Source organism: Mobula birostris, chromosome 4 (genome assembly GCF_030028105.1).
Source record: "Mobula birostris isolate sMobBir1 chromosome 4, sMobBir1.hap1, whole genome shotgun sequence".
NCBI classification, from domain to species: domain Eukaryota; kingdom Metazoa; phylum Chordata; class Chondrichthyes; order Myliobatiformes; family Myliobatidae; genus Mobula; species Mobula birostris.
In genome coordinates, this window is record NC_092373.1 from 146,134,270 (window position 1) to 146,159,860 (window position 25,591).

At 41.2% G+C, this 25,591-nt stretch overlaps 1 protein-coding gene across 7 annotated transcripts in view; it reads left to right on the forward strand.

The window, feature by feature from the left end:
• Positions 1–25,591, forward strand: part of ugl (ureidoglycolate lyase) — a 73,700-nt gene that overhangs the window by 13,454 nt on the left and 34,655 nt on the right. For 5 of the 7 annotated variants that reach the window (XM_072256209.1, XM_072256210.1, XM_072256212.1 and 2 more), the window contains 4 exons: positions 11,712–11,884; positions 12,745–12,873; positions 19,348–19,566; positions 23,699–23,789. In XM_072256209.1, coding sequence (XP_072112310.1) covers positions 11,858–11,884; positions 12,745–12,873; positions 19,348–19,566; positions 23,699–23,789 — 466 coding nt within the window. In that variant the 5' untranslated portion in view covers positions 11,712–11,857. Of the gene's footprint in view, positions 1–11,711; positions 11,885–12,744; positions 12,874–19,347; positions 19,567–23,698; positions 23,790–24,712; positions 24,753–25,591 lie in introns of those variants that run through there. The other 2 variants (XM_072256213.1, XM_072256211.1) reach the window with 2 other exon arrangements.

Consider the following 25,591-nt stretch of genomic DNA (forward strand, 5'->3'; position numbering starts at 1 on the left):
ATCACTATCATTAACAGTGCTGAAGAACCTGTGAGTGAGTTGGTGGGCTTTCTGCATACTTTCCATGTATTGTACTATCTATTCTTTACGTCATATTTTCTGCTGGACCTCAACCATCAAATACCTGTAAAAGTCGCACTGGTGGTTTTATGGTGGAGTTTTCAATCCAGCAATAAAATGTTGTAGCAGAAAATTAGCTCCTCAATCTCCTGGTCATTCTCATCAAATTTGAACAGGTTCTTCTTGATAGAGGACCTTCACAGGTGCCAACTATGACTGAGCCTGTAGGCAGCCATACAATTTCTCTGATGTGTTTTCTGCTGAGCGGTTTTTATGGGGGTCCTTGAGACTTACAGCAATGATCTTGTTGTGACAGCATGTCTGTTGATGCTGATCTTTGGGGTTGTATTGATTGAAATCAGGTCAGCAATCATTGACACCTGTCAAGGCATTGATAACGTGGACATCTTTGAGACCCTTTAATCAAGTGATGAAATGGACCAACAGATGCTGAGGTCCACACCTGAGTATGGCCAGAAGGTCTTGTGCTTGTACTCCATGCATTTTATCAAGAGAAAAAGCCTGTTGGAGAAGCCTTCTCTATTCCTTCCATACTGGTTGTGCTTTGGCAGGTTACATCTTTTCCCACCTTAATGTTACCCTTACCCAACAGGTTATGTTTATCCCCTTTTGGATTTGGATCAAGATTTTTTCAAGGTTGGTATAAATATTTTCCTCGGCCTCGTCTGTAGCTTCCAGTCTTGGGGGGGGGTATGCACAGATGTTTGTGCAATGTGAAACTAATATTTAATTTGCTTCCTGGATTCTGAAAAAAATTATGTGGTCTCTTTACTATGTGTCCTAAATTTGTATTTTCTGGTAAGTATCTGGGTGGTTATGCAACATTTACTGGTTTTCTCAAAGCCTTCCACAATCTATTAGCACTGCATGACTTAGTTACTTTTTTAATTGATCCAAATTCTGAAATAGTTTGTATAACACATTGTCGGGTTTCTTTTTAATTGACGACTCCTTCCTTTCCGTCAGTTATTGAAGCTGACTTCACAGCTGCTTCTCTTGGCAACAGCAGCAGAGGCTTCCAGGATTCAATGAGTCAGACCAAAACAAAGAGTCCCTTTATTTCTCCTTGCATTCTGTACTTTCACAATGGTGTGCTCTTGCAGTGATTTTCGTCCACAGCTGACAGTCAGTCCCACTAATGCACCACGCTGTTTTCTTTAGCTGCAAATCTGTTTCTGCACTCTGAATCTTATTTATTGACAGTAGGCAGTAAAAGCTGCTTATTTTTATGGTTTTTCTTTCATTTATCGAAGGTCTTAAAGTTTCTCCAGGCCTCATTTCTCCTTAATCAGTTTCAAGACTCCAGCCCCAGGCTTCTGAGTCTGCCATCTCAATCTTGCCCTCTGCCTCAGCCTGCAACCTTTTCCTTCCTCTGAACTTCTGACCCTTTCCCTGGCAGGCTCCAAGCTACATTCTCCCCTTCAACCTAAATACTTGACATTTCTCTCTGTGTCACCAGCCCTTGACATCAGGCTTCTAACTTGCTTTTGTTCTTCAGAGTCTTGAAATCACTCCCTGACCGAGTGAAACATATCAACCCTTACCTGAGAAGCAACTACATCTGCTCCAATTTGCCTATTGGGGCAACAGATCCATAGCAGATGCCATCCCATTGGCTCTTTAATCAACCCTGGAACATCTGGACAGCAAAGATGCATAATTCAGGATGTTCTTTATCGACTACAGCTCAGCATTCAGTACCATCATCCCTTCAAAACTGATCAATAAGCTCCTAGACCTTGGCCGCAATATTTCCTTGTGCAATTGGATCCTCGGTTTCCTCACTTCCATTCAGTTTGGATTGGCAACAACATCTCAATGATCTCCAACAGCCCAGATGCACCACAAGGCTGTGTGCTTACCCCCCTGCTCTACTCACTTCACACTTACGACTATGTGGCTAAGCACAGCTCCAATGCCATATTCAAGTTTGCTGATAACACCACTGTCGGAGACCAAATTAAAGGTAGTGATGAATCAGCATATAGAAGGGAGATTGAAAATCTGGCTGAGTGGTGCCATAATAACAACCTCTTATTCAATGTCAGCAAGAACAAGGAGCGGATTTTGACTTAAGGAAAAGGAAACCGGAGGTCTATGAGCCAGTTCTCATCAGAGGATCAGAGATGGAGAGGGTCAGCAGCTTTAAATTCTCTAATGTTAGTATTTCGGAGGATCTGTCCTGGGCCTAGCATGTAAGTGCAATTACAAAGAAAGCACAGTAGCACCTCTACTTCCTTAAGATTTTGCGAAGATTTGTTATGACATCTAAAACTTTGTCAAACTTCGATAGATCTGTGGTAGAGAATATATTGACTGGTTGCATCACAGCCAGGTATGGAAAAACCAAGGACCTTGATCAGAAAATCCTACAAGAAGTGGTAGATACAGTCGCCCAGTCCATCATAGCTAAAGGCCTCCCCACCTTTGAGCACGTCTATATGAAGTGTCACAGGAAAGCAGCATCCATCATCATGCACCCCCACCTGCCAGGTCACACTCTCTTCTTGCTGCTGCCATCAGGAAGAAAATACAGGAGTCTCAGATTCAGTAATAGTTATTACCACGCAACCATCATTCTCATCTCAGCTGGAGTGCCAAACTGCTTGCTTTCATAGAGACACAAGAGATTGCAAATGCTGGAATCGGGAGTCCTAACACAGGGTTCCAACCTGAAATGTCGACAATTCCTTCTTTCTCATAGATGTTGCTCAACCCACTGAGTTCCTCCAGCAGTTTGCTTTTTCCTCATTATTTTCACATTCTGGCCTCTGCTTCTAAATTCCCAAGCCAGGGAAAACATCGTAGATGCATTCAAACTCCTTGGACAATGGCTAAAAGATATTGTATGCTTTCAATAAGATCAGTTCTCATTATCTTAAACTCCAGAGAAGTTGATCCTGGTCTACCTAATCTTTCCTCATAGGACGAATCCAACATCCCAGGGGTGTTCACCTTTGCTGTACGCCCTCTGACACAGTTATATCTTCCTTCTACAGGAAGACCAGATCCTTCTGCAACATCCCAGATAGGCCCTAAATCATTTCAGTAAGATATCTTTATTGTTGTACTGAAATTCTCTTGCATTAAAGGGCAACATATATTTTGCCTTTTTAATTGCTTCTGTATGTTTGGTGATTTGCAAAGATGAATATAAGTTTCTTCTCAATACTAACAATATTCCATTTCATTTTCCTGCAAACAAGCTGAAGTTATGGACATGAGTTGAGATTTTTTTTCTGTTTTAAAATATGCAAAGCAAATAAAGTGGAACATTGGAAGATATAGGGAGGAAAAATTAAATTAGATCAGTTCAGAGGAACATAGGCCAGTACTTCACAGCAACAGGCCCTTCGTCCCATAATGTTGTGCTGAATCACCCAAAAAGTAAATTAAAAAAAAACCCAAAATCTGATCCCTCCTACCTGCACAATGTCCATATCGCTCCGTCTTCCGCATATTCATGTGCCCATCTAAACGTCTCTTAAAAGCATCTGATGTATTTGCCTCAGCCATCATACCAGACAGCACATTCCAGGGATTCACAACTCTCTGAGTAAAACACTTACCCCTCACATCCCCTTTGAACCTAACCCCTCTCACATTCAATGCATGCCCTCTGGTATTAGACATTCCTACCCTAGGAAAAAGATACTCCCTGTCTACTCTATCTATGCCTCTCATAACCTTATAAACCCCTATCTCCCATCAGCCTCTGCCACTCCAAAGAAAACAACCCAAGTTTGAAGAAATCGGACTGCCAGCTCCCTAAGATACGCAAGGAGGGTTCCCCCATGAGGCCTACTGTCAGTAGGATAGATTCTCCAACTTACTCCCTTGCTAAGTATTTACCGACCATGCTCTCCCCCTTTGTTGGGGCTGTGAGTAACACCTTACAAATTCGATCAACTTTGTAAAAGCGATAACCAACATCCAGCTGAACCCAGAGGACATAATGGTCAGTTCAATGTGGTGTCCCTGTTCATGAGAGTTCCCATTCAGGAGAGCTTGGTCCTCCTGCCGTCAAGGTTTGATAAGGGTACCGGTGGCCTTTTTGAACACACCTTTACATCAACGTACTTCTTCTATAACTGTGCACAAACAGACAGAGTGGCCATGGGATCGCCCTTTTTGCCAGCTATTGCTAATTTCTACATGGAGGACTTTGAGGAAAGGGCTCTGAGTTCATCGTCCCAAATGCTGCTTCAGATACATCAATGCCACCTTTGTAGTGTGGCCTCATGGACTCCAGGCACTCCAACAGTTCTACAACCAGCTGAAAAGCATACATCCAAATATTCAAATTATGTTGGAGATAGACACCAACAGAATCAACAAACTCATCTGTAAGGCCAATGATGTTGTGGGGATGGAACTGGACTCTCTCATGGTGGTGTCTGAAAAGAGGATGCTGTCTAAGTTGCATGCCATCTTGGTCAATGTCTCCCATCCACTACATAATGTACTGGGTGGGCACAGGAGTACATTCAGCCAGAGACTCATTCCTCCGAGATGCAGCACAGAGCATCATAGGAAGTCATTCCTGCCTGTGGCCATCAAACTTCACAACTCCTCCCTTGGAGGGTCAGACACCCTGAGCTGATAGGCTGGTCGTGGACTTATTTCATAATTTACTGGCATAATTTACATATTACTATTTAACTATTTATTACTATTTTCTATTACTATTTATTATTTCTTACTATTTACTAATAGTAATATTACTATTACTATTTCTATTACTATTTATTATTTATGGTGCAACTGTAACGAAAACCAATTTCCCCCGGGATCAATAAAGTATGGTATGACTATGACTAAGAATGGTTGCCTCTTGTTCCTGGACATTCTAATATGATGGAAACTGGATTGTAGCCTTGGGCATGGCATCTATCAGAAACCCACACACACGAACTGATACCTCAAGAATAACAGCCACCATCACTCCTCCCAATGTAGAGTGGCTCTTTCTACTTTGATTAACCATGCAAAAACTATTTTGGACCCAGAGAGACTCCATGAGGAAATAAGACGATTACACCCAACGTTCCTACAGGATGGCTACAAGGTTAAGGATAACAATTGGGACCCTAAGAGGGTCTATGGGAAAAACAGAAAACCTAAGAAAGAGGAGGGAAGAATAACCAGTATCCTGAAGAAATACTAGATTAATACTATCCACAAACCCATAAGGAAGCTGAAAGCACAACTTTCGTGGGTCAAAGATGACCTGGGACTCAGGACAGCTGGCATTTTTAGGATTCATTGTGAATGCTGAGCAGCATGTTATCAGCCAGACAGGATGCGTGGTGGAAACCCGCATCAAGGGGCACAGGGGGAGTATCCACTTGGGTTACTTGGAGAAATCAGCGGTATTCACACTGCATTCACAAAGGCCATAGAATTGACTTCAATGGCACAAAACTACTGTGCCATGGCAATGGCTTATGATGAAGGAAGCCATTGAAATAAAACTAGAGGAAAAGAATTTTAACAAAGACCAAGGCCTTGCTTTAAGTAACATCTAGAATTTAATTGTATACAAAGTGAGACAGTGGAAACCTGGTTGGATGAAGACTAACCAATCAGGAGGGATGGACAGCGGGGGTATAAATACCACTTGACTAGACATGCCCAGGTATCATTCCTGATGAAGTTGGCAGAGTTTGTCATTGAAATGTCAGATGAAATTGATAACTGTACCTGAAGCCGAGAAGAGTTTATTCAAGGTTGTCCAGCCTCTCATGATAGCACATGTTCTCCAAACCAGACAGCATCCTGGTAAACCTCCTCTGCACCCTCTCCAAAGCCTGAACATCCTTCTTATAGTGGGATGACCAGAACTGTATGCAATTCTCCAGATGTGGCTGAACCAGTTTCATAAAATTGCAACATAACCTCTTGACTTTTTAACTTAATGCCTCAATAAAAGCAAGCATTTCATAAGCTGCCTTAACCAACCTATTGAATTGTGTAACCACTTTCATGGAGCTATGAACTAGGATCCCAAGATCTCTCTGCTCAGCAACACTATTAAGGGTCTTGCCTTACATTTCTGTCTCCTTACATTTGCCTTACCAAGGTGCAACACCTCACATTTATCTGGGTTAAACTCCATCTACCATTTCTCAGTCTATATCTGCAATTGAACTATATCGCGCTGTATTCTTTGCCAGTCTTCTACACTATCCATGACTCCACCAATCTTGGTATCATCTGCTCGAGTAAGTCCTTTCGACTACTACCCTTTGTCTCGTATATACAACCCTGCTCTGAATCCAAACAGCCAATTCGCTGTGGACCCCATGCATCCTAATCTTCTAGATTAGCTTCACACGAGGGACTTCATCAAACGCCTTACTAAAATCCATGTAGGCAACATCCACTGCTCTGTCATCAGTCTCTCTCATCAGCTGGCAAAAAAACTCAATCAAGTTGGTAAGACACTACTTAAGCCTAATTAAGCCTTGGGTTTCCAAATGCTCGTGTATCCTGAGGAGTTATGAAAACAGGCTGATACATATGGAATACAAGAATGGCTTTTTAAATCAATATGAGGTTAGTTAAAGACAGCAAGTAATTTTAGAAGTTCACTGATCCATTTCATCTTCTTATCCGTTTTCTCCCTCCTTGGCGGGAGGAGAGCAGAGCAGCGCGCCTGTGCGTGCGCAGCCCTCCGGTGAAAAATAATATCGTATCTTAAATAGGGGCTGTGGACAATTCTGATTTGATGGAGAATGGACGTGAAAGCACAAAGGAACATCTGGAGAAATTTCTGAAACACTCGTTCGCTGCTGTCGTTACTGCGTGGTCGGGAATCTTTCGGAGGGTAGGCCTCAAAATCCCCGGCTTTGCCTGCTGTTGGCGACCGAGGTTGAGGTCGAATCGTTCGGACAGAGATGGCACTCAGTACTCGGTGTCGGAGAGCTGATCAGGGCTCGAAGTTTTCGGATGACTCAGAGTCGGACTGTGGTCGGCATGGCAGGGAGAGTTTTTCTTCCTTCTCCCGTCTGCGTGAGATGTGGGACATTTGAGAGACCTTGAACTTTACTGTGCTCATGGACTTCTTCATCAAGTTATGGTATTGTTGCACTGTTTGTAACTATATGTATAATTATGTGGTTTTGTCAGTTTATTCAGTCTAGGTCCTGTGTTTTGTGATATCACACTGGAGGAAATATTGTATCATTTCTTAATGCATGCATTACTAAATGACAATAAAAGAGGACTGCGTGTCTTCATAATCTAATACTCAGACTTTCAGTGGGTAATCACTGAGCCTAAACATAGAGCAGTATCCAACACTAGCACATGTCTTAAGCATTATTAAGCCAATGCTTGTTCTGTGGACACATCTATAACACTGAATATTGTGGCTAAGTTGCTGCTTTTTGGTGGGAGTAAGAAGACAAGAAGTAGAAATTGCCAACAGATAGCGTTGAGTTGAGGTCCTCCAGTGGTCGGGGTCGACCATGGATGTTGAGTCCTAGCTGTTATATGCAAGCCAGGACAGTACCATATGGAGAGCGACCTGTTGCTCATGCAGCGTGCTCCCCTTCTCCAGGCAGCTGATGAATCTGAAGGAACAGAAGAGACTGATGTATTTTGGTAGGAGTTGACAGTCAGCATTGAGACTATTTGAGAAGCAAGCCATTGGGACTATTTACTAGGTAGTGGGGGCTTATCTCCACTATGCGCCCCCCCTGGCTATGACGACCTTAATGAACCAACAGAAGAGTACAAAGGTCTTTATTACAGATCCATATAGTAGCTTTATGCAAAATAACAAAGAAACATAGAAAACCTACAGCACAATACACGCCCTTCGGCCCACAAAGTTGTGCCGAACATGTCCCTACCTTAGAAATTACTAGACTTCCCCATAGCCCTCTATTTTTCTAAGCTGCATGTGCCTATCCAAAAGTCTCCTAAAAGACCCTATCGTATCCGCCTCCACCACTGTTGCTGGCAGCCCATTCCACGCACTCACCACTCTCTGTGTAAAAAAAAAACTTGCCCCTGACATTGCCTCTGTACCTACTTCCCAGCACCTTAAACCTGTGTCCTCTTGTGGCAACCATTTCAGCCCTGGGAAAAAATCCCTGACTATCCACACGATCAATGCCTCTCATCATCTTATACACCTCTATCAGGTCACCTGTCATCCTCCGTCACTCCAAGGAGAAAGGGCCGAGTTCACTCAACCTATTCTCATAGGGCATGCTCCCCAAACCAGGCAACATCCTTGTAAATCTCCTCTGCACCCTTTCTATAGCTTCTACATCCTTCCTGTAGTGACGCGACCAGAACTGAGCACAGTACTCCAAGTGGGGTCTGACCAGGGTTCTATATAGCTGCAACATTACCTCTCGGCTCCTAAATTCAATTTCACGATTGATAAAAGCCAATACACCGTACGCCTTCTTAACCACAGAGTCAACCTGCGCAGCAGCTTTGAATGTCCTATGGACTCGGACCCCAAGATCCCTCTGATCCTCCACACTGCCAAGAGTCTTACCATTAATAGTATATTCTGCCATCATATTTGACCTACCAAAATGAACTACTTCATACTTATCTGGTTGCACTCCATCTGCCACTTCTCAGCCCAGTTTTGCATCCTATCAATGTCCTGCTGTTAATCTCTGACAGCCCTTCACACTATCCACAAGACCTCCAACCTTTGTGTCATCAGCAAACTTACTAACCCATCCCTCCACTTCCTCATCCAGGTCATTTATAAAGATCACGAAGAATAAGAGTCCCAGAACAGATCCCTGAGGCACTCCACTGGTGACCAAACTCCATGCAGAATATGACCCGTCTACAACCACTCTTTGCCTTCTGTGGGTAAGCCAGTTCTGGATCCACAAAGCAATACCCCCTTGGATCCCATGCCTCCTTACTTTCTCAATAAGCCCTGCATGGGGTACCTTATCAAATGCCTTGCTGAAATCCATGTACACTACATCTACTGCTCTTCCTTCATCAATGTGTTTAATCACATCCTCAAAAAATTCAATCAGGCTCCTAAAACACGAACTGCCCTTGACAAAGCCATGCTGACTATTCCTAATCATATTATGCCTCTCCAAATATTCATAAATCCTGCCTCTCAGGATCTTTTCCATCAACTTACCAACTACTGAGGTAAGACTCACTGGTCTATAATTTCCTGGGCTATCTCCACTCCCTTTCTTGAATAAAGGAACAACATCCGCAACCCTCCAATCCTCCAGAATCTCTCCCATCCCCATTGATGATGCAAAGATCATTGCCAGAGGCTCAGCAATCTCCTCCTTCGCCTCCCACACTAGCCTGGGGTACATCTCATCCGATCCCGGCGACTTATCCAACCTGATGCTTTCCAAAAGCTCCAGCACATCCTCTTTTTTAATATCTACATGCTCAAGCTTTTCAGTCTGCTGCAAGTCATCACTACAATAACCAGGATCCTTTTCCTTAGTGAATACTGAAGCAAAGTATTCATTAAGTACCTCTGCTATTTCCTCCGGTTCCATACATACTTGCCCACTGTCACACTTGCTAGGGCCTATTCTTTCACGTCTTATCCTCTTGCTCTTCACATACTTGTAGAATGCCTTGTGGTCTTCCTTAATCCTGCCCGCCAAGCCCTTCTCATGGCCCCTTCCGGCTCTCCTAATTTCCTTCTTAAGCTCCTTCCTATTAGCCTGATAATCTTCTAGATCTCCAACATTACCTAGCTCTCTGAACATTTTGTAAGCTTTTCTTCTTGACTAGTTTTATTACAGCCTTTGTACACCATGGTTCCTGTACCCTACCATAACTTCCCTGTCTCATTGGAATGTACCTATGCAGAACTCCACACAAATATCCTCTGAACATTTGCCACATTTCTTCCATACTTTTCCCTGAGAACATCTGTTTCCAATTTAAGCTTCCAATTTCCTGCCTGGTAGCCTCATAGTTCCTCTTACTCCAATTAAACGCTTTTCTAACTTGTCTGTTCCTATCTCTCTCCAATGCTATTGTAAAGGAGATAGAATTATGATCACTATCTCCAAAATGCTCTCCCACTGAGAGGTCTGCCACCTGACCAGGTTGATTTCCCAATACCAAATCAAGTACAGTCTCTCCTCTTGTAGGCTTATCTACATATTGTGTCAAGAAACCTTCCTGAACACACCCAACAAACTCCACCCCATCTAAACCCCTTGTTCTAGGAAGATGCCAATTGATATTTGGGAAATTAAAATCTCCCCTCACGACAACTCTGTTATTATTACACCTTTCCAATTTGGGAAATTAGAATCTCCCATCACAACAACTCTGTTATTATTACACCTTTCCAGGATCTGTTTCCCTATCTGCTCCTCGATATCCCTGTTACTGTCGGGTGGCCTATAAAAAACACCCAGTAAATTTACTGATCCCTTCCTGTTCCTAACCTCCACCCACAGAGTCTCTGTAGGCAATCCCTCCATGACATCCACCTTTTCTGCAGCTGTGACACTAACTCTAATCAGCAGTTTACGTGCCCCACCTCTTTTGCCTCCCTCCCTGTCCTTTTTGAAACATCTAAAACCTGGCACTTGAAGTAACCATTCCTGTCCCTGATCCATCCAAGTCTCTGTAATGGCCACCACATCATATTTGCAAGTACTGATCCAAGCTCTAAACTCACCCTCTTTGTTCACAATACCCCTTGCGTTAAAATAGACGCATCTCAAACCTTCGGTCTGAGAGCGTCCCTTCTCTATTACCTGCCTATCCTCCCTCTGGCACTGTCTACAAGCTTTCTCTATTTGTGAGCCAACCTCCTCTTCCCCAGTCTCTTCAGTTCGGTTCCCACCCCTCAACAATTCTAGTTTAAACTCTCCTGAGTAACCTTAGCAAACCTCCCCGCCAGGATATTGGTCCCCCTGGGATCCAAGTGCAACCCATCCTTTTTGTACAGGTCACACCTGCCCAAAAGCAGTCCCAATGATCCAGAAATCTGAATCCCTGCCCCCTGCTCCAATCCCCCAGCCACACATTTATCCTCCACCTCATTCTATTCCTATTCTCACTGTCACGTGGCACAGGCAGTAATCCCGAGATTACTACTTTTGCGGTCCTGCTTCTCAACTTCCTTCCTAATTCCCTGTACTCTTTTTTTCAGGACCTCTTCCCTTTTCCTACCTATGTCATTGGTACCAATTTGTACCATCACCTCCGGCTGTTCTCCCTCCCACTGCAGGATATCTTGGACACGATCTGAAACATCCTGGACCCGGGCACCTGAGAGGCAAACTAGTTTCTGTCCTGCGTCTACAGAATAGAAACATAGAAACATAGAAAATAGGTGCAGGAGTAGGCCATTCGGCCCTTCGAGCCTGCGCCGCCATTCAGTATGATCATGGCTGATCATCCAACTCAGAACCCTGTACCAGCCTTCCCCCCCGCCATACCCACTGATCCCTTTAGCCACAAGGGCCATATCTAACTCCCTCTTAAATATAGCCAATGAACTGGCCTCGACTGTTTCCTGTGGCAGAGAATTCCACAAATTCGCCACTCTCTGTGTGAAGAAGTTTTTCCTCATCTTGGTCCTAAAAGAAGTGTGAATGCAATTTAAATTGGTAACATTCTTTCATTTTTGTTTAAAGATGTGCTGTAATTGGCTGCAAACAAGATCTGGCGATGAAACTGAATGAATGTTGAAGGTTGTTGACCTCAGGTTAAATAAAAAGAGCAAATATAAACCTCAAGAAGGCAAAAGTCAATTTAAACTGCTGAGAAAGCGGCCGTGAATATGGCAGCGACAGTGAAACCATTTACCGTAAGTGTTTTAATAGAATCAAGTTAATCGCTTGTGAAGTCACAAGTAGTAATTAAGACCAGCGTAAGGCACTACTTCAGAGACTCTGTGCAATCGGAATGCTGTATTTGTTGAACTTTAGTTTTATATAATCAGCTGTAAATGGTAACTTTTTAAAATTATAATGTGGTCGCTAAAGTATACTGCTAACTCTGAAATAGTTTTGTTTCAACTGGAAGTAAGGTGCAGAATAGTGTCTTTCAAACTAGAATTAAAATTCTATTTTGAGATTAGATTTAGTTAAAATATTTAATATGTAATCATCATAAATATATATATTTTTAAGTCAGTGGTGTACGTTAGTCATAACAAACTAGATGATTTAAAGATAAAGATTGTAGGTCATTGCTTTGAAATATATTCTGTTTATGCTGTTGTACTCTTTTTTTTAAAAAACAAAACAAGAACAGAACAAATTAACAATTGCCATCTACAAGTCCTCCCCAGGTGACAGAAGAGTTCCATTCCTGAGAACTGTTTGTAATCTGAACAGTTTGCAGATTGGAAATGCAGCCACCTGTCAATGTACTTCAATATAAGTGCGGGCCAACCTAAAATTGTTGCGTTGCTAAACCACATCATTTAACTCAACCACTTAGATGCAGCCATGAACCAAGCTCCAATGCAGTAAAAGATGACCGGCATCCCCACGCTGCTGGTGTCTCAGACACCTGCCCACTTATATGGGTTGTACAAGCTTTGGGGAGTTTGTAACCTGGGGAGACCGGTAATGAAAAGAATTACTACATGAAAACAAAAGCTCAAAATGCGAATGGAGTTTATGCATGTGGATTCTTTGCACTGAATTTTCTCTTTTGCAGCCTGTAACTGGTGTGGAGATTGAACCTCCTCCTGAAACTCTGAAAGTAGAATTCCAAACCCTTTTGACATCAGAAGCAATCCAGTTCCTTGCAGAATTGGTTTCTACTTTTGATGAAGATGTCGAGGAGGTATGTTTATCTTGGAGAATGGGTCAACTCAGATAATTTTCTTCACAAATTTTATAATCACCTTCACGTTAGATTGTTTGATGCAAATTAAGCTTTATTTCTCCAATAATAAGATCTAACAAATTTATTGTAAACATCCAAACATATTCTCAACTTTGTAGTAGAACACAGGAAGTAAATATCTGCCTCCCCAAACCTCCAGTCACTTTTTTATTCTACTAAACACTGTTTATTTCTATGTAACTATCTTCTAAATCTTCTGACCAGTCACTTCAGTTACTGTTAGGATTGTTGGGCACGAGTAAATTAAATTGAGGCACAGATGCATTATATCTGAAGCTTTTTGATATGAGTGTACCATAGAATGTAAATTCTACATAGAAGGGTAATAGATTTTAAAATTACATATTAACCAGCCTGTAAATAAGATGGACTTTCATAACTATTGGTAATAGATTAACTCAGCTGGAATGTTGTTGCAATGCTAACAGCTTTAGATTGTTCTCATGAATGCAACCTGTGTCAACCTTTAACAGCAGTACTTTGTGAAAATGTAAAAACTGTAGAGCATAAAAAACAAGAAATGCATATATTAAAGGAGCAGAAAGGATGACTTTATAAGTTGGTATGCAGCAATCCATACCCGTGCACAAAGAGTTGGAGTGATGGAAAAACCAGTGACAACAGCCGTTTATTGTATATATTGGCATACTTCCGCAACAGATTGTTTCGTGATGGTCTTAGAAGATCTAAGATGCTGTGGATTTATTACATTCCAGCTCCATCATAATCATCCTTTAGAGATTAGCATCAGAGTCAGGTGTAATATCACTGGTATATATTGTGAAATTTGTTGTTTTGCAGCAGCAGTACATTGCAATACACAAAAAACCATAGTTTACAATAAGACATCCATATATATATATAAAAACTAAATTGAATAAGTTAGTTCAATGAGAGAAGGAGAATAATGAGGAAGTGTTCATGAGTTCATTGTCCATTCAGAAATCTGATGGTGGAAAGGAAGAAGCTGTTCGTGTCTTCAGGCTCCTTTACCCCTTCCTTAATGGTGGTAATGTGAAGAAGCATGTCCTGAGTGAGAGGGGTCCTTACTGAAGGATGCCACCTTTTTGAGCCATCACTATCTGAAAGGGTCCTTGGTATGAGGGAGGCTAGTGCCCATGATGGAGCTGGCTGAGTTTACAACCTTCTGCAGTTTTTACCGCTCCTATGCTAGTCGCTCCTCTGTACCAGACGGTGATGCAACCAGTTAGAACACTCTCTACGGTACAACGGTAGAAATTTGGAAGTGTCTTTGGTGACATAGCAATTCGCCGCAAACTCCTAATGAAATACAGCCACTGCCAGGCCTTCTTTGTAATTATGTCAATATGTTGGGCCCTGGATAGATCCTTAAAGATGTTGACAGCCAGGAATTTGAAACCGCTCACTCTTTCCGCTTCTGGTCCCTCAATAAGCACTAGTAAGTGTCTCCTTGACTTCCCCTTCCTGAAGTTCGCAATCAATTCCTTGCTCTTACGGACATGGAGTGCAAGGTTGTTACTGCAACGTGACGCAACCAGCTGATATATCGCGCCTGATGTATGCTTCTTCGTTATCATCTGAATTCCGCCAACAATAATTTTGTCATCAGCAAATTTATAGATGGTGTTTGAGCCGTGCCTAGCCACTTATTCATGGGTGTGGAAAGAATAGATTACTGGGCTAAGCACCCATCTTTGAGGTGTGCCTGTGTTGATTGTCAGCGAGAAGGAGATTTTATTTCTGATCTGCCCAGACTGTGGTCCCTTGGTGAGAAAGTCAATGATCTAGTTGCAAAGGGAAGTACAGAAGCCCAGGTTTTGGAGCTTGTTGGTTAGAACTAAGGGTATGATTGTGTTGAATCCTTAGTCAATTAACAGCAGCCTGACGTACATACTGCTAGTGTTTAGGTCAGGGTTTCTCAACTGGGGTTCTGCAGAACCCTATGGTTCTGCAAGAGATTGTAATTTTAAAAATAGCATTGTTTTTTGAACTTCACATGATGCACAATGCTAAAGCTTCCAGTAGTGGACAGTGGCCAAGCAGCCCCATTAGCAATCTCACTAGAGAGCTCTCGGCCCAGTATGGCAGTACACAGTTGGACCATGTTTATTTGGTTGAGTCCACTCTCAGTTTTTGATGTGAGATGGGGAAGGCTGTTGATAACTTGGTGAGCACTGTATTTTCATTCTAAAGAAGGAATTTTTACACGCCGCAATTCAGCTGCTGGCCTGCTGCTTTGCTGTTGTTGGAAATGTTGCAAACATTTATGCAGGTTAGAAGCAAATTGTATTATGAAGTTTTCATATTTTTGTGGTTTTCTCATTTAGTTATTTGTTATGCTATTTTGTTTTGTATTTTATTAATCTCCATGTTTTTCAGACATATCTGTCAGTCCAATGTGGTGATTTTTGGCAATGGGCTTTACATGGACTGGTGATCCAAGGTGTCCTATTCCATTGTGCCTAGTCTGTGGCAAACAACTTACAAATGTAGCAATGGCTCCCTGGCTACTCAGATACCTATCAATCTCTGCCTTAAGTTCACCCAATGACTTGACCTCCACTGCCGCCTGTGGCAACAAGTTCCACAGATTCACCACCCTCTGGCTCAAAAATTGTCTTCGCATCACGGTTCTGAATGGGCGCCCTTCAATCCTTAAGTCATGTCCTCTTGTACTAGATTCTCCCACCATGGGAAACAACTTTGCCACATCCACTCTGTCCATGCCTTTCAACATTCGAAATGTTTCAACGAAGCCCCCCCTCATTCTTCTAAACTCCAAGGAGTACAGTCCAAGAGCGGACGAACATTCCTTATATGTTAACCCTCTCATTCCCAGAATCATTCTAGTGAATCTTCTCTGAACCCTCTCCAATGTCAGCACATCTTTTCTTAAATAAGTATTGATGCTGAAGAGGTTTTTGTGATAAACTGAAAAACAACAGCTTCTCTACCCAGGTTGATGAGTCAACAGATTTTGCCAATAAATGTCATGTTGCAGCATTTGTAAGATTTGTAAATGATGGTGAAATTCAAGAAAACTTTTCTGTTGCAAAGAGCTGTCCGAAACAAGCAAAGGCCAAGATATATGTAATGTTTTGTCTTCATATCGGGAAACAAAAGGTCTGTCTTGGAGGAACTGTGTCACCATTTGTACTGATGGTGCCCCATCAATGTTTGGCTCCATGAGAGGTTTCGTTTCTCTTGTCAAAAAAGAAAATCCTGATGTTATCATAATGCACTGCTTTGTTCACAGAGAGTTGCTGATGTCAAAAACTCTTGGAGATGAAATGAAAAAAGTCTGGATGATGCTACAGAAATGGTTAACTTTATTAAGCAAAGACCAGTTCACTCGAGAATTTTTTAAAAACTGCGTGATAACCTGGACAAAGAGCACACCCATCTCCTGCTACATATGGAAAACCGGTGGCTTAGCAGAGGAAGAGTTCTCAACAGGGTGTCTGAGTTGAAAAATGAATTGCAGGAATACTTTCAAGAAAATAGTAGGCCAGATTTTGCTGAGTGCTTTGAAGATAAAGAATGGCTGCAGAAATTAGCCCACTTAGCAGACATTTTTCATTATATGAACCAGTTGAACAAGTCTCTGCAAGGCCCTGGAGAAAATGTTTTGACTTCAAGTGACAAGATTCTTGGATTTAAAAGAGAACTGAATCTTTGTGAAAATCATGTTGCAAAAGGAAATCTTGAAATGTTTCCACTGCTTCTTGGGCTTGAGAATGAGGAAGGATATCAAAAAATCTTAAGTCTTATTGAAAACCACTTGGAAGAACTGCAGAACAAAATTGAACAGCATTTTCCTCCCTTTCAACACAAGTGTATGACTGGGTGAGGGACCCTTTCTCTGAATCTTCTGCTCAGCTTGAGAACTTGACCATGAGAGAAGAGGAAGAACTTTGAGCTGCACTCTGATCATACACTCAAGATGAGATTTACTGACCTGCCCCCAGACAAGTTCTGGGTTTCTGTGAAAGAAGAGTATCCTGCCATTCATAAGAAAGCAATGAAAACTTTGCTGCAGTTTTACATATGTGAGCAAGCTTTTTCTTGTTTAACAAGTATCAAGAGCAAGGATAGATATCATCTCATTTCAAATGAAGGTGATATCTGTGTGTGCTTTTCTCAAATTCAACCTAGAATTGAGTATTTGTGCAGCAAAAAACAAGCAGAGTTTTCACATTCTAGACTTGTATTTGAGCCTGATCATGTCACATAGCAAGAAGATGTTTTTTCAAAGTCTTGTATGAAATTATGTCTTAGGCTATATTTTTATTCATATTGCTTTGACTTATGGTTTGTAGTAACTTTACTATTCAATACTTAAATAAATTTTCATGTCGGAAATAGCAATAATTAAAATCAATTTACAACCTTAAATCTACTGAGCCTACTTTTAGAAAAATTAAATCCCATTTTGGCATAAGTCAGTTATTTAACACAAACCTATTATGTTTGCCTTATGAGTTTTTAAAATTTATGAAAGGGAAAGAAAGGGATTAATTTCAAGAAAGGTAAGCTAAGCTTAACTACCTGTTTTTGTTTTCGAGACAGGTCAGAATCAGAATCAGAATCAGGTTTATTATCACCGGCATGTGACGTGAAATCTGTTAACTTAGCAGCAGCAGTTCATGCAATACATAATATAGAAGAAAAAATAAAATAACAATAATAAATAAGTAAATTAATTACAGTATACATATATTGAATAGCTTAAAAATCGTGCAAAGAACAGAAATAATATACTTTGTATATTAAAAAGTTAGGTAGTGTCCAAGGGTTCAATGTCCATTTAGGAATTGGATGGCAGAGGGAAAGAAGCTGTTCCTGAATCGCTGAGTGTGTGCCTTCAGGCTTCTGTAACTCCTACCTGATGGTAACAGTGAGAACAGGGCATGCCCTGGGTGCTAGGGGTCCTTAATAATGGACACTGCCTTTCTGAGACACCGCTCCTTGAAGATGTCCTGGGTAATTTGTAGGCAAGATGGAGCCAACTAAATTTACAACCCTCTGCAGCTTCTTTGGTTGCCTAAAAATTCATTCTCTACTCAAGAGAACATTGATAATTATTTTTGGATTATTATATCTACAATTTACTGATCACGCTAATGTACCTTGAGCTGTAAGTATAATAATTTTAACGCAGAGTTTCCCTGAAACCTGGAAGTTATTTCTAGGATTCTTCCAGGGCAGAAAGGTTGAGAAAGGCTGTACTCGGTGATCTAAGGCCGCGTGGAGAGCCAGTGAGATTGCCTTCACTGTAGATCTATTGTGGTGATGGGAAAATTGCAGCAGTAAATGTAGCTTATTATTGTCACATATACTGGGGTACTGTGAAAAGCTTTGTTTAGCATGCCATCGATACAGATCATTTCATTGCATCAGTACATCAAGATAAGTAATTTTCTATAGTGCCTCTATAAAACTTGGTGAGGGTCATAGGGGAAATGCCGGATTTCTTTGATCTCCTGAGGAAGTAGAGGTACTGGTGCATTTTCTTGGCTTCTTCGTGGTTGAGCTAGGACATACTATTGGTGATGATCATTCCTAGAACTTTTAGCTCTCAGCCTCAGCACCATTGATATAAACAGCAGTATGTGAACACCCCCCCCCCACCATTTTCCTGAAGTTAATGAGATCTTTTGTTTTGCTGACATTGAGGGAAAGATTGTTGTCATGACACTACGCCACGAGATTCTGTCTCCTTCCTGTACTGTGACTGATCATTATTTGAGATTCATTCCACTATGATGATGTCATCTGCAAACTTGTAGATGGAATTAGAGCAGAGTCTGGCCATGCAGTCCTGAGTAAATCGAGAATGAAGTAGGGGGTTGAGTACTGAGCACCACTGTTGAGGATAATCCTGACGGAGGTGTTGCTACCAGTCCTTACTGATTGCAGTCTATTGGTCAGAAGGATTCGGTTGCAAAGGGAGGTGTTGAGTCCCAGGTCAATGAGCTTGCAGGTGAGCTTGCTTGGAATTATAGTATTGAAGATGGAGCTGTAGTCAGCAGACAGTAGTAACAGAAGTATCTTTACTGTCCAAGTGCTCCAGGGATGCGTGTAGGTCTAGGGAGATGGCATCCATTGTGGATCTGTTTCAGTGATAGGCAAATTGCAGTGGACAAAACTTGTCTGGGAGGCTGGAGTTGATGTGCGCTATGTCCAGCCTCTTGGTGATGCATGTCAGAGCCACCAGGTGCATCAATAAGACCAAGTTTAAAATTCGGATGAAATGGATGTAGAATGGTTGTTAATTGGAGCAGAGGAGCCTTGGCACCATGGATGGCATTGTTAAATCATTGACATCCAGTGGTTAAAGCACCCCTCCATTCCCTTTTGGCTATTTGTTTGTTAGTTCATTGAATGGCATGAAATAATTTGCATATTCCAATGCATACTTTCCTGCAGATATTTCAGCTGAGAATAGTTAAAAAGCTGGGCCTGGATCGTCTTGGTGGACTTCCTGAATTTTTGCCTCATACGTCACACATCCGAGAGGACCAATCCTGGAAAGTTCAGCCTGTCCCACGGAGATTGGTGAACAGGCACGTAGACCTTGGGGATGTGTCTCCAGCCAATACTGAATGTTTCCTCAAGGCCTTGTGTTCCACTGCACAGGGCATTCAGGTAAGATCTACTGTTAGATGTGTTGCCTTAACTGATGTGAAAACTAAACAATAAATTGACACACGTCAGATATCTTAAGTTGCAGAAGCCTGAATTTGGATGAGTAGAGTTGAGTAAATCTACCTTTCCACTTTGAATAAACAGTGCCCTTTGACATTGTTACACTACAAAAGAAAGAATAAACATTTGAAAATGGCTTCTTCCACCAATTCTACTCTTCTCCCTTCAAAAACCTTACTCTTTTAAGTTTAATTTTGCTCAAAATGAGAGTCATCATCAAGAATTTGCCTAGATGAAGTATTTTGACCAGATGAAAAACTTTGTCCTGTCAAGATAGGCTAGCTAGTTTGAGCTTGTATTTCCTTGAGTTTGAAAGATTGAGGAGTGACTTTATTCAAACATGTAAGATTTCAAAGGACCTTGACTGGGTAGATGTTTAAATATTTTCACTAGTGGGAGAGACATAAACAAGGGCTTGTCAGTGCAACAGCTGGTCATTTAAAACTGAACTAGTAGATATTTCTTTTCTGAGAGGGTAGTGAATCTCTGGAATTCTCTGCCCCCAAGGGTGGTAGAAGTCAGACCATTAGATATAGTTCAGATGGAGGAATATAAATACTTGAAAGATGCAGGAACTTGAGGTTAAAGGGAACTAATTCAGTAGAGGAATTGAGGCCAGTTTAGGTTAGCCATGGTCATATTGAATGGTGATGCAGGCCCAAGGAGCCTGTGGCTTACTGCTGCACTTATTTTCAAATGCTGCTGTTAGTATTACAGTACAAAGCTTCATGTAAACAAAAGGATCAATTGTAATATTCATGGGCTAAAATATAAAACATCCAAACAATAGACATGGAAAATTGCTCCACACAGTGTCCCAGACAAAAGTCTGGCAAATTGATTCATTGTAGGCAAATTTCAGGTCTGCTTTGGATTATAAATATCTATAATGGTAAAATATAAAAAATTTGGATGGCTAAAGGAACCTCTGGGTGATGGGTGGGTTGCGGGGCAGGTAGATATTATATATTAAAGCAAACTTATATTAAGGCAAACTTTGATTAATACTTATTGTACTGGAGTAATTATTTACCAGTCTTGCAACAGAAATGGATTCTCTCAAATCTTTTGAAGCAATACTCTGGTGACAGGCAGGTTATAATGGCTGATTTGAATGTGTAATTTTGCCGACCCAGTTCTTCAATATTTTTCAATCAGGAAGCAAAGAATTCAAGTCCTAATACCCAATATCCACATTAATTTGGTCAAATTCTCTATTCAGGTTTTGCAGTTTCACAGTACTTTAGCCAAGATAAAAATGAAAGTGGAAAATAATGGGGTCATTTCTATATTGAACTTTTATCTGATTGCAAGTCATCCAACAGCATAGGAAAGCTTCAGAAATCACAATACCATCTTTTTATATTTCAGTGCTTCTTTCATAGATATTTTCCTTGTTTATTTTCCAAAAAGATTTAATTATATGTCTTTTCTCTTGCAGTGCCATATTCTTCTCAGTTGTGCTGGCTCTAGTTTCCTACACCCAACATCAACATTAATTTGATCAAATTCTTTATTCAGGTTTTGCAGTTTCAAAATACTTTATCTGTCTGCTGACTCCTGACATTTACCCACCTTTATCATTGGCTCATTCTAAATCGATGCAGATAAGATGAATCATCATCTTTGCAACTTAAGAAGCAGCAGCTTTCATCTATTAGTCTGGATTTTTAGTAAAGAGCGGGTGCTTGCTGCGGACCTGTTAGAAAACTATCAATGAAAATCTGATGACCTCTGTGGCAAGGTTTGAATTGTCATTTCTGGAGGATCTCTGGCATCCAACAATAGTGATGTCAATAAGCAGTGTAACAATCAATTACTCTGAAGGATTCAAGACGTCAAACCCTGTAGAAGAATGCACATTTTAAGTAATTAGCAAAGAGTAGAGCATTTCTCAGAGAAGAAGGGAGTAGTTGAACTATCACAAAAAAACCTTCAGTAAAAAGGGATTTTTATTAAGTTCGTTGTATTTTGAAATATTAACAATGAAACTCTGATAATCTGGCATAATTGGGACTTTGATGGTGCCAGATGAGCAGATCTTCCAGACAGTTGGATGTTATATCAATATTTTTGCTCTTACGCTCATTAGCAAAGGTTCAAAGCTTTATTTATTATCAGAGTATACAACTCTGAAATTCTCTGGGTAGCCATGAAACCAAGAAAGAAAAGAAAGGCACCAAAGTCCCCCCTCCTGCACAAAAAAATTAACAAAAACTGAACAGGCACAGTGACCACTAATTCCCCCTCCCCGCACAAAAACAGAACAGACACGTCCCAACCCCCAAATCCCTCCTCCTGCACATAAAAAACGAGAAATATCAGGCAAAAAGCATAGAATATTAAAAAAAACTGTAAGACTGAAAAAAAGCCTATGGTCCAAGTCCATACCCGTTTCAGAGTTAATCTGGTAAATTTAAAAAGAGTGCAAGAAACACTGGTAATTTTTAAGGAGATTGTGGGAAACAGGGACGTGGTGAGGTGGAGGGGAGTGCAGAGTGAGTGGAAATGGAGTGTAGGAGCAGGGGTTTTGGTGACTGAAAGGAGGTACGGGAAACTGAACCCTGATAGGAGGGAATGTAGGAGAAGTGACTGCAATAAATTGGAAGGGAGTGCAGCAAAAATTACCTGATAATCCAGATGACGAACCACTGGGATTCCTGGATCATCAGACAGCAAATTATCTGAGCTTTACTGTATCTGGATAAATGTCAATGCGTGCATTTCCATTTAGATTTTTAGGTCATGAGAGGTTGTTAAGCAGTAAGCACAGCTCATATACAATTGCAAACTCATCTCCATTTCAGTAATACTTCATGGCTGTGAATAGGTTTCTAGATTTAAAAAAAGCATCAAGGGATATGCGGAGAGAGCAGAAACTTGGTATTGAAATAGAAAATCAGCCAGGAATGACTGGTCCACACCTTCTCCTAATTTTTTTTTAAATGTTTCCAGGCAATAATATGCAACAATAGACTGGAAATAGTGTACAAGGTAATCCTCATCAGACCACTGATTTTGAAGATAATGGTGCAGGAGAGTGTTGAGGATCAAGGAGTTCATGTCATCAGTTTCTGGACTTATGAAGTTAATGATGCATGTGTGTTCTCCAGAGGAGTTCTCAGTTTCCCATTGTACAGTCAAATGACAAAACATGAGCTATTTTCTTACCATTTGGCCCACTAAGTCTGCACTGACCATCAACCACCCAGCTACACTGATCCTACAGAAATATAATTTCTTCTTCCCACATTCCCTTCAATTCCTCGTGGATGGCACAAGCCACCTATGCAGTTGAGTGATCATCAGTGGCATACCTACCTACCTGCCTATCTTTGGGATATGGGTGGACACCAGACATTCAAAGAAAACCCACGCCCACAGTCGAGTGCACAATCTCCACGCGGACATTATTAGAAGGCAGGATTGAGTGGAGTAGTGTGGCAGCAGCTCACTGATTGTACCACACTGCACAAATTTATTTGGGTTAATTTTGGCTAAATCAGTATGGATCAGAAAATACATTCTGTGTTACTGAGTGATACATTAGTTGGTGCCTATACTCACTAGCCTTTTGGAGAGTAGCAAAAAGACAGCTGAAAGATGTGATCTACTATTTATTCCATGATCCTAAATGTTATCAAAAGAAAGTGTGGAGATGAAACAAATATCTCTGATTCCTTCCCATATCTGGTTGTACACTTTAAAACAACCGATTAGACACAACTTTTTGTATCAGCCCATCTCTGCTGTGATATCACATATTTTGTCTCAGTATCTAGGGAAAGCATAGGATAGGTCCCCTTCTTCTGTTTCCTCTGGCAAAGGAAAACATCAGAGAAACAGTCTTGCGTGGGATAAATGAAAATTCAACATCTATGGGAAATGTGGAATTATTATCTTGATTGTCATGCTGGGGTGAATCCAACAAGTATCTGGGTCAATCGGGAAGTGTTTGTTACATCCGGTTCTTGTGTTAATACACAAGAAGGATGATGCGTAAGAATGACTTATGAAAATGAACCTCTGCAAATATAGGTTTAAACAACTAATTTACTTATGTGTTTTACAGACAGATTTTGATGATGGTCACTGTCCCACCTATTTTAATCAACTCCAAGGACTTTTCAATGTTTACAAAGCAGTTCATAACCAGTTTCCAGGTAAGAATTCAATCTCTGTTTAGTGTCAGTCAATCTACAGTTTTACTGAACAAATAAACTTTAGGACCAAGGATAGTCATTTTTTTTTACTTTTTCTATTTGCCATGGTTGTGTGACCCAGGTTTTTCAAGGCTCCTATTAAAATTACTCCAGGAGAACACATTTGGTTAGTTGGTAGAAGGAATAAAGCTGATGATAGGTCCTCTGTTATTATATGGCGCTGAAGATCTGGGATTGATTGGCTAATCAGCAATGTAGAGCTAGAAACATTCGCTGCATTTACAAGATTCTTGGAGGATTACTTCATGCTTCATGCTATAAAAACTACAGGTCAAGAGCCGTGATGTGAACTTAGGTCAGATAGTTCTTTTTACACAACTGCAAACACATTGGACTTTTGTGTCACAGAGTTCTGTGATTCTATATCTATGAAGTGCTGAAGCACAGTCTGAACTGCACATACAAGCATAAGAAACAGGAGCAGGAATAGGCCAATTAGTTCCTTTCTGTTTGATGAGATTATAGTTGATGCAAGCTTGGTCTAAGCACAACTTACCTGTTCTCTGCCTAACCCTCTTGGCTCCCTTGTAGTTTAAATATCTGCCAGTCTCCACTTTCAATATATATTTAATTCCTCTGCTGCTATAGTTCTTTGGAGAAGAGAATTACAAAGACTCTCCACCCTCTGACCTGCTCCTGTTTTCTTGTATTGTGCACATATGGTACATCCAATATTTGTGGAGCAATCCAGTCCAGCATTGCATAGGACCATATTTGACAAAGAAATGTGAAAAATTTGCTAAACAAAAAATTATTGAACCAACACGTGTAGCTTTATGACAGAAAAGACCATTTCCCATTAGCCTAAAGTAATGCAATAATCATATAATACTTTACACTCTGTGTCATGTACTCTGTGACAGGTTAACGAACCAGCAGAAATGGAAAACACTTTGGAGTCAGGTATTGCTATTAACTAATAATATTTATTAGTAACTACACAATACAGTAATATAAATGCAGATAAATCAAACAGGTTAGCAATGATTATATATAAGTAAGTGTGGAATATATAGGAAAACCAAGCTTGAAGTCTAGGGGTAAATAGATAGTCTTACGATAGTGAGTAAAGTTCAGTTCAGTTCGTGGTATTGAGTTGAGTAGTGATGGAGAGAGAGAGAGGGAGAGATTTCAGTCTTCAGATGAGCTGATGCCGTCGATCTTCCCGTTGTCCTCCGAAATCCTTTAAAAGTCACCGACTGTGACTTCAACAAAGGGGACCGTTCTTCTGTAGTGGAATCATCAACCCAGGCAAGGGTTGGAAACACATGGACAACTCCCCACCAGTCACTCCCTTTTCTCACTGCAAGAGCCACTGATCGATCCGCCTGATCGATCCTCCAAAAAACCCACTTTTTCTGTGGGCACAACAAAGCTTATTCAGTATCCAAAAACATGTGTTGTAGGTCTATCATCTGACCTTGTCACAAGGGCGGGGGCATTGGGAGCAAGGGTGGACCCAAATGCAAGATACATCTTGTGAGGTTAATGGTTTATCGCGCGAAACCAGGAGAGCAAGGCAGGAGTAGGAATAGCGGACTGAGGACTACGACTAGGCTGGGACCAAGGGTCTGGGCTAGGACTCGGAATCCACTCCCAGAACTAGAGGAGACATGAAGAGGCTAGGGTATGGACTCCGAGCCCGAGACTGGGCAAGGACCCAATACCTGGGTCTTGCCTTGGGCTCAGACCCCAGAACCAGGCATGGACATGATATGGGCTAGAGAGAGGAGGAACATGGA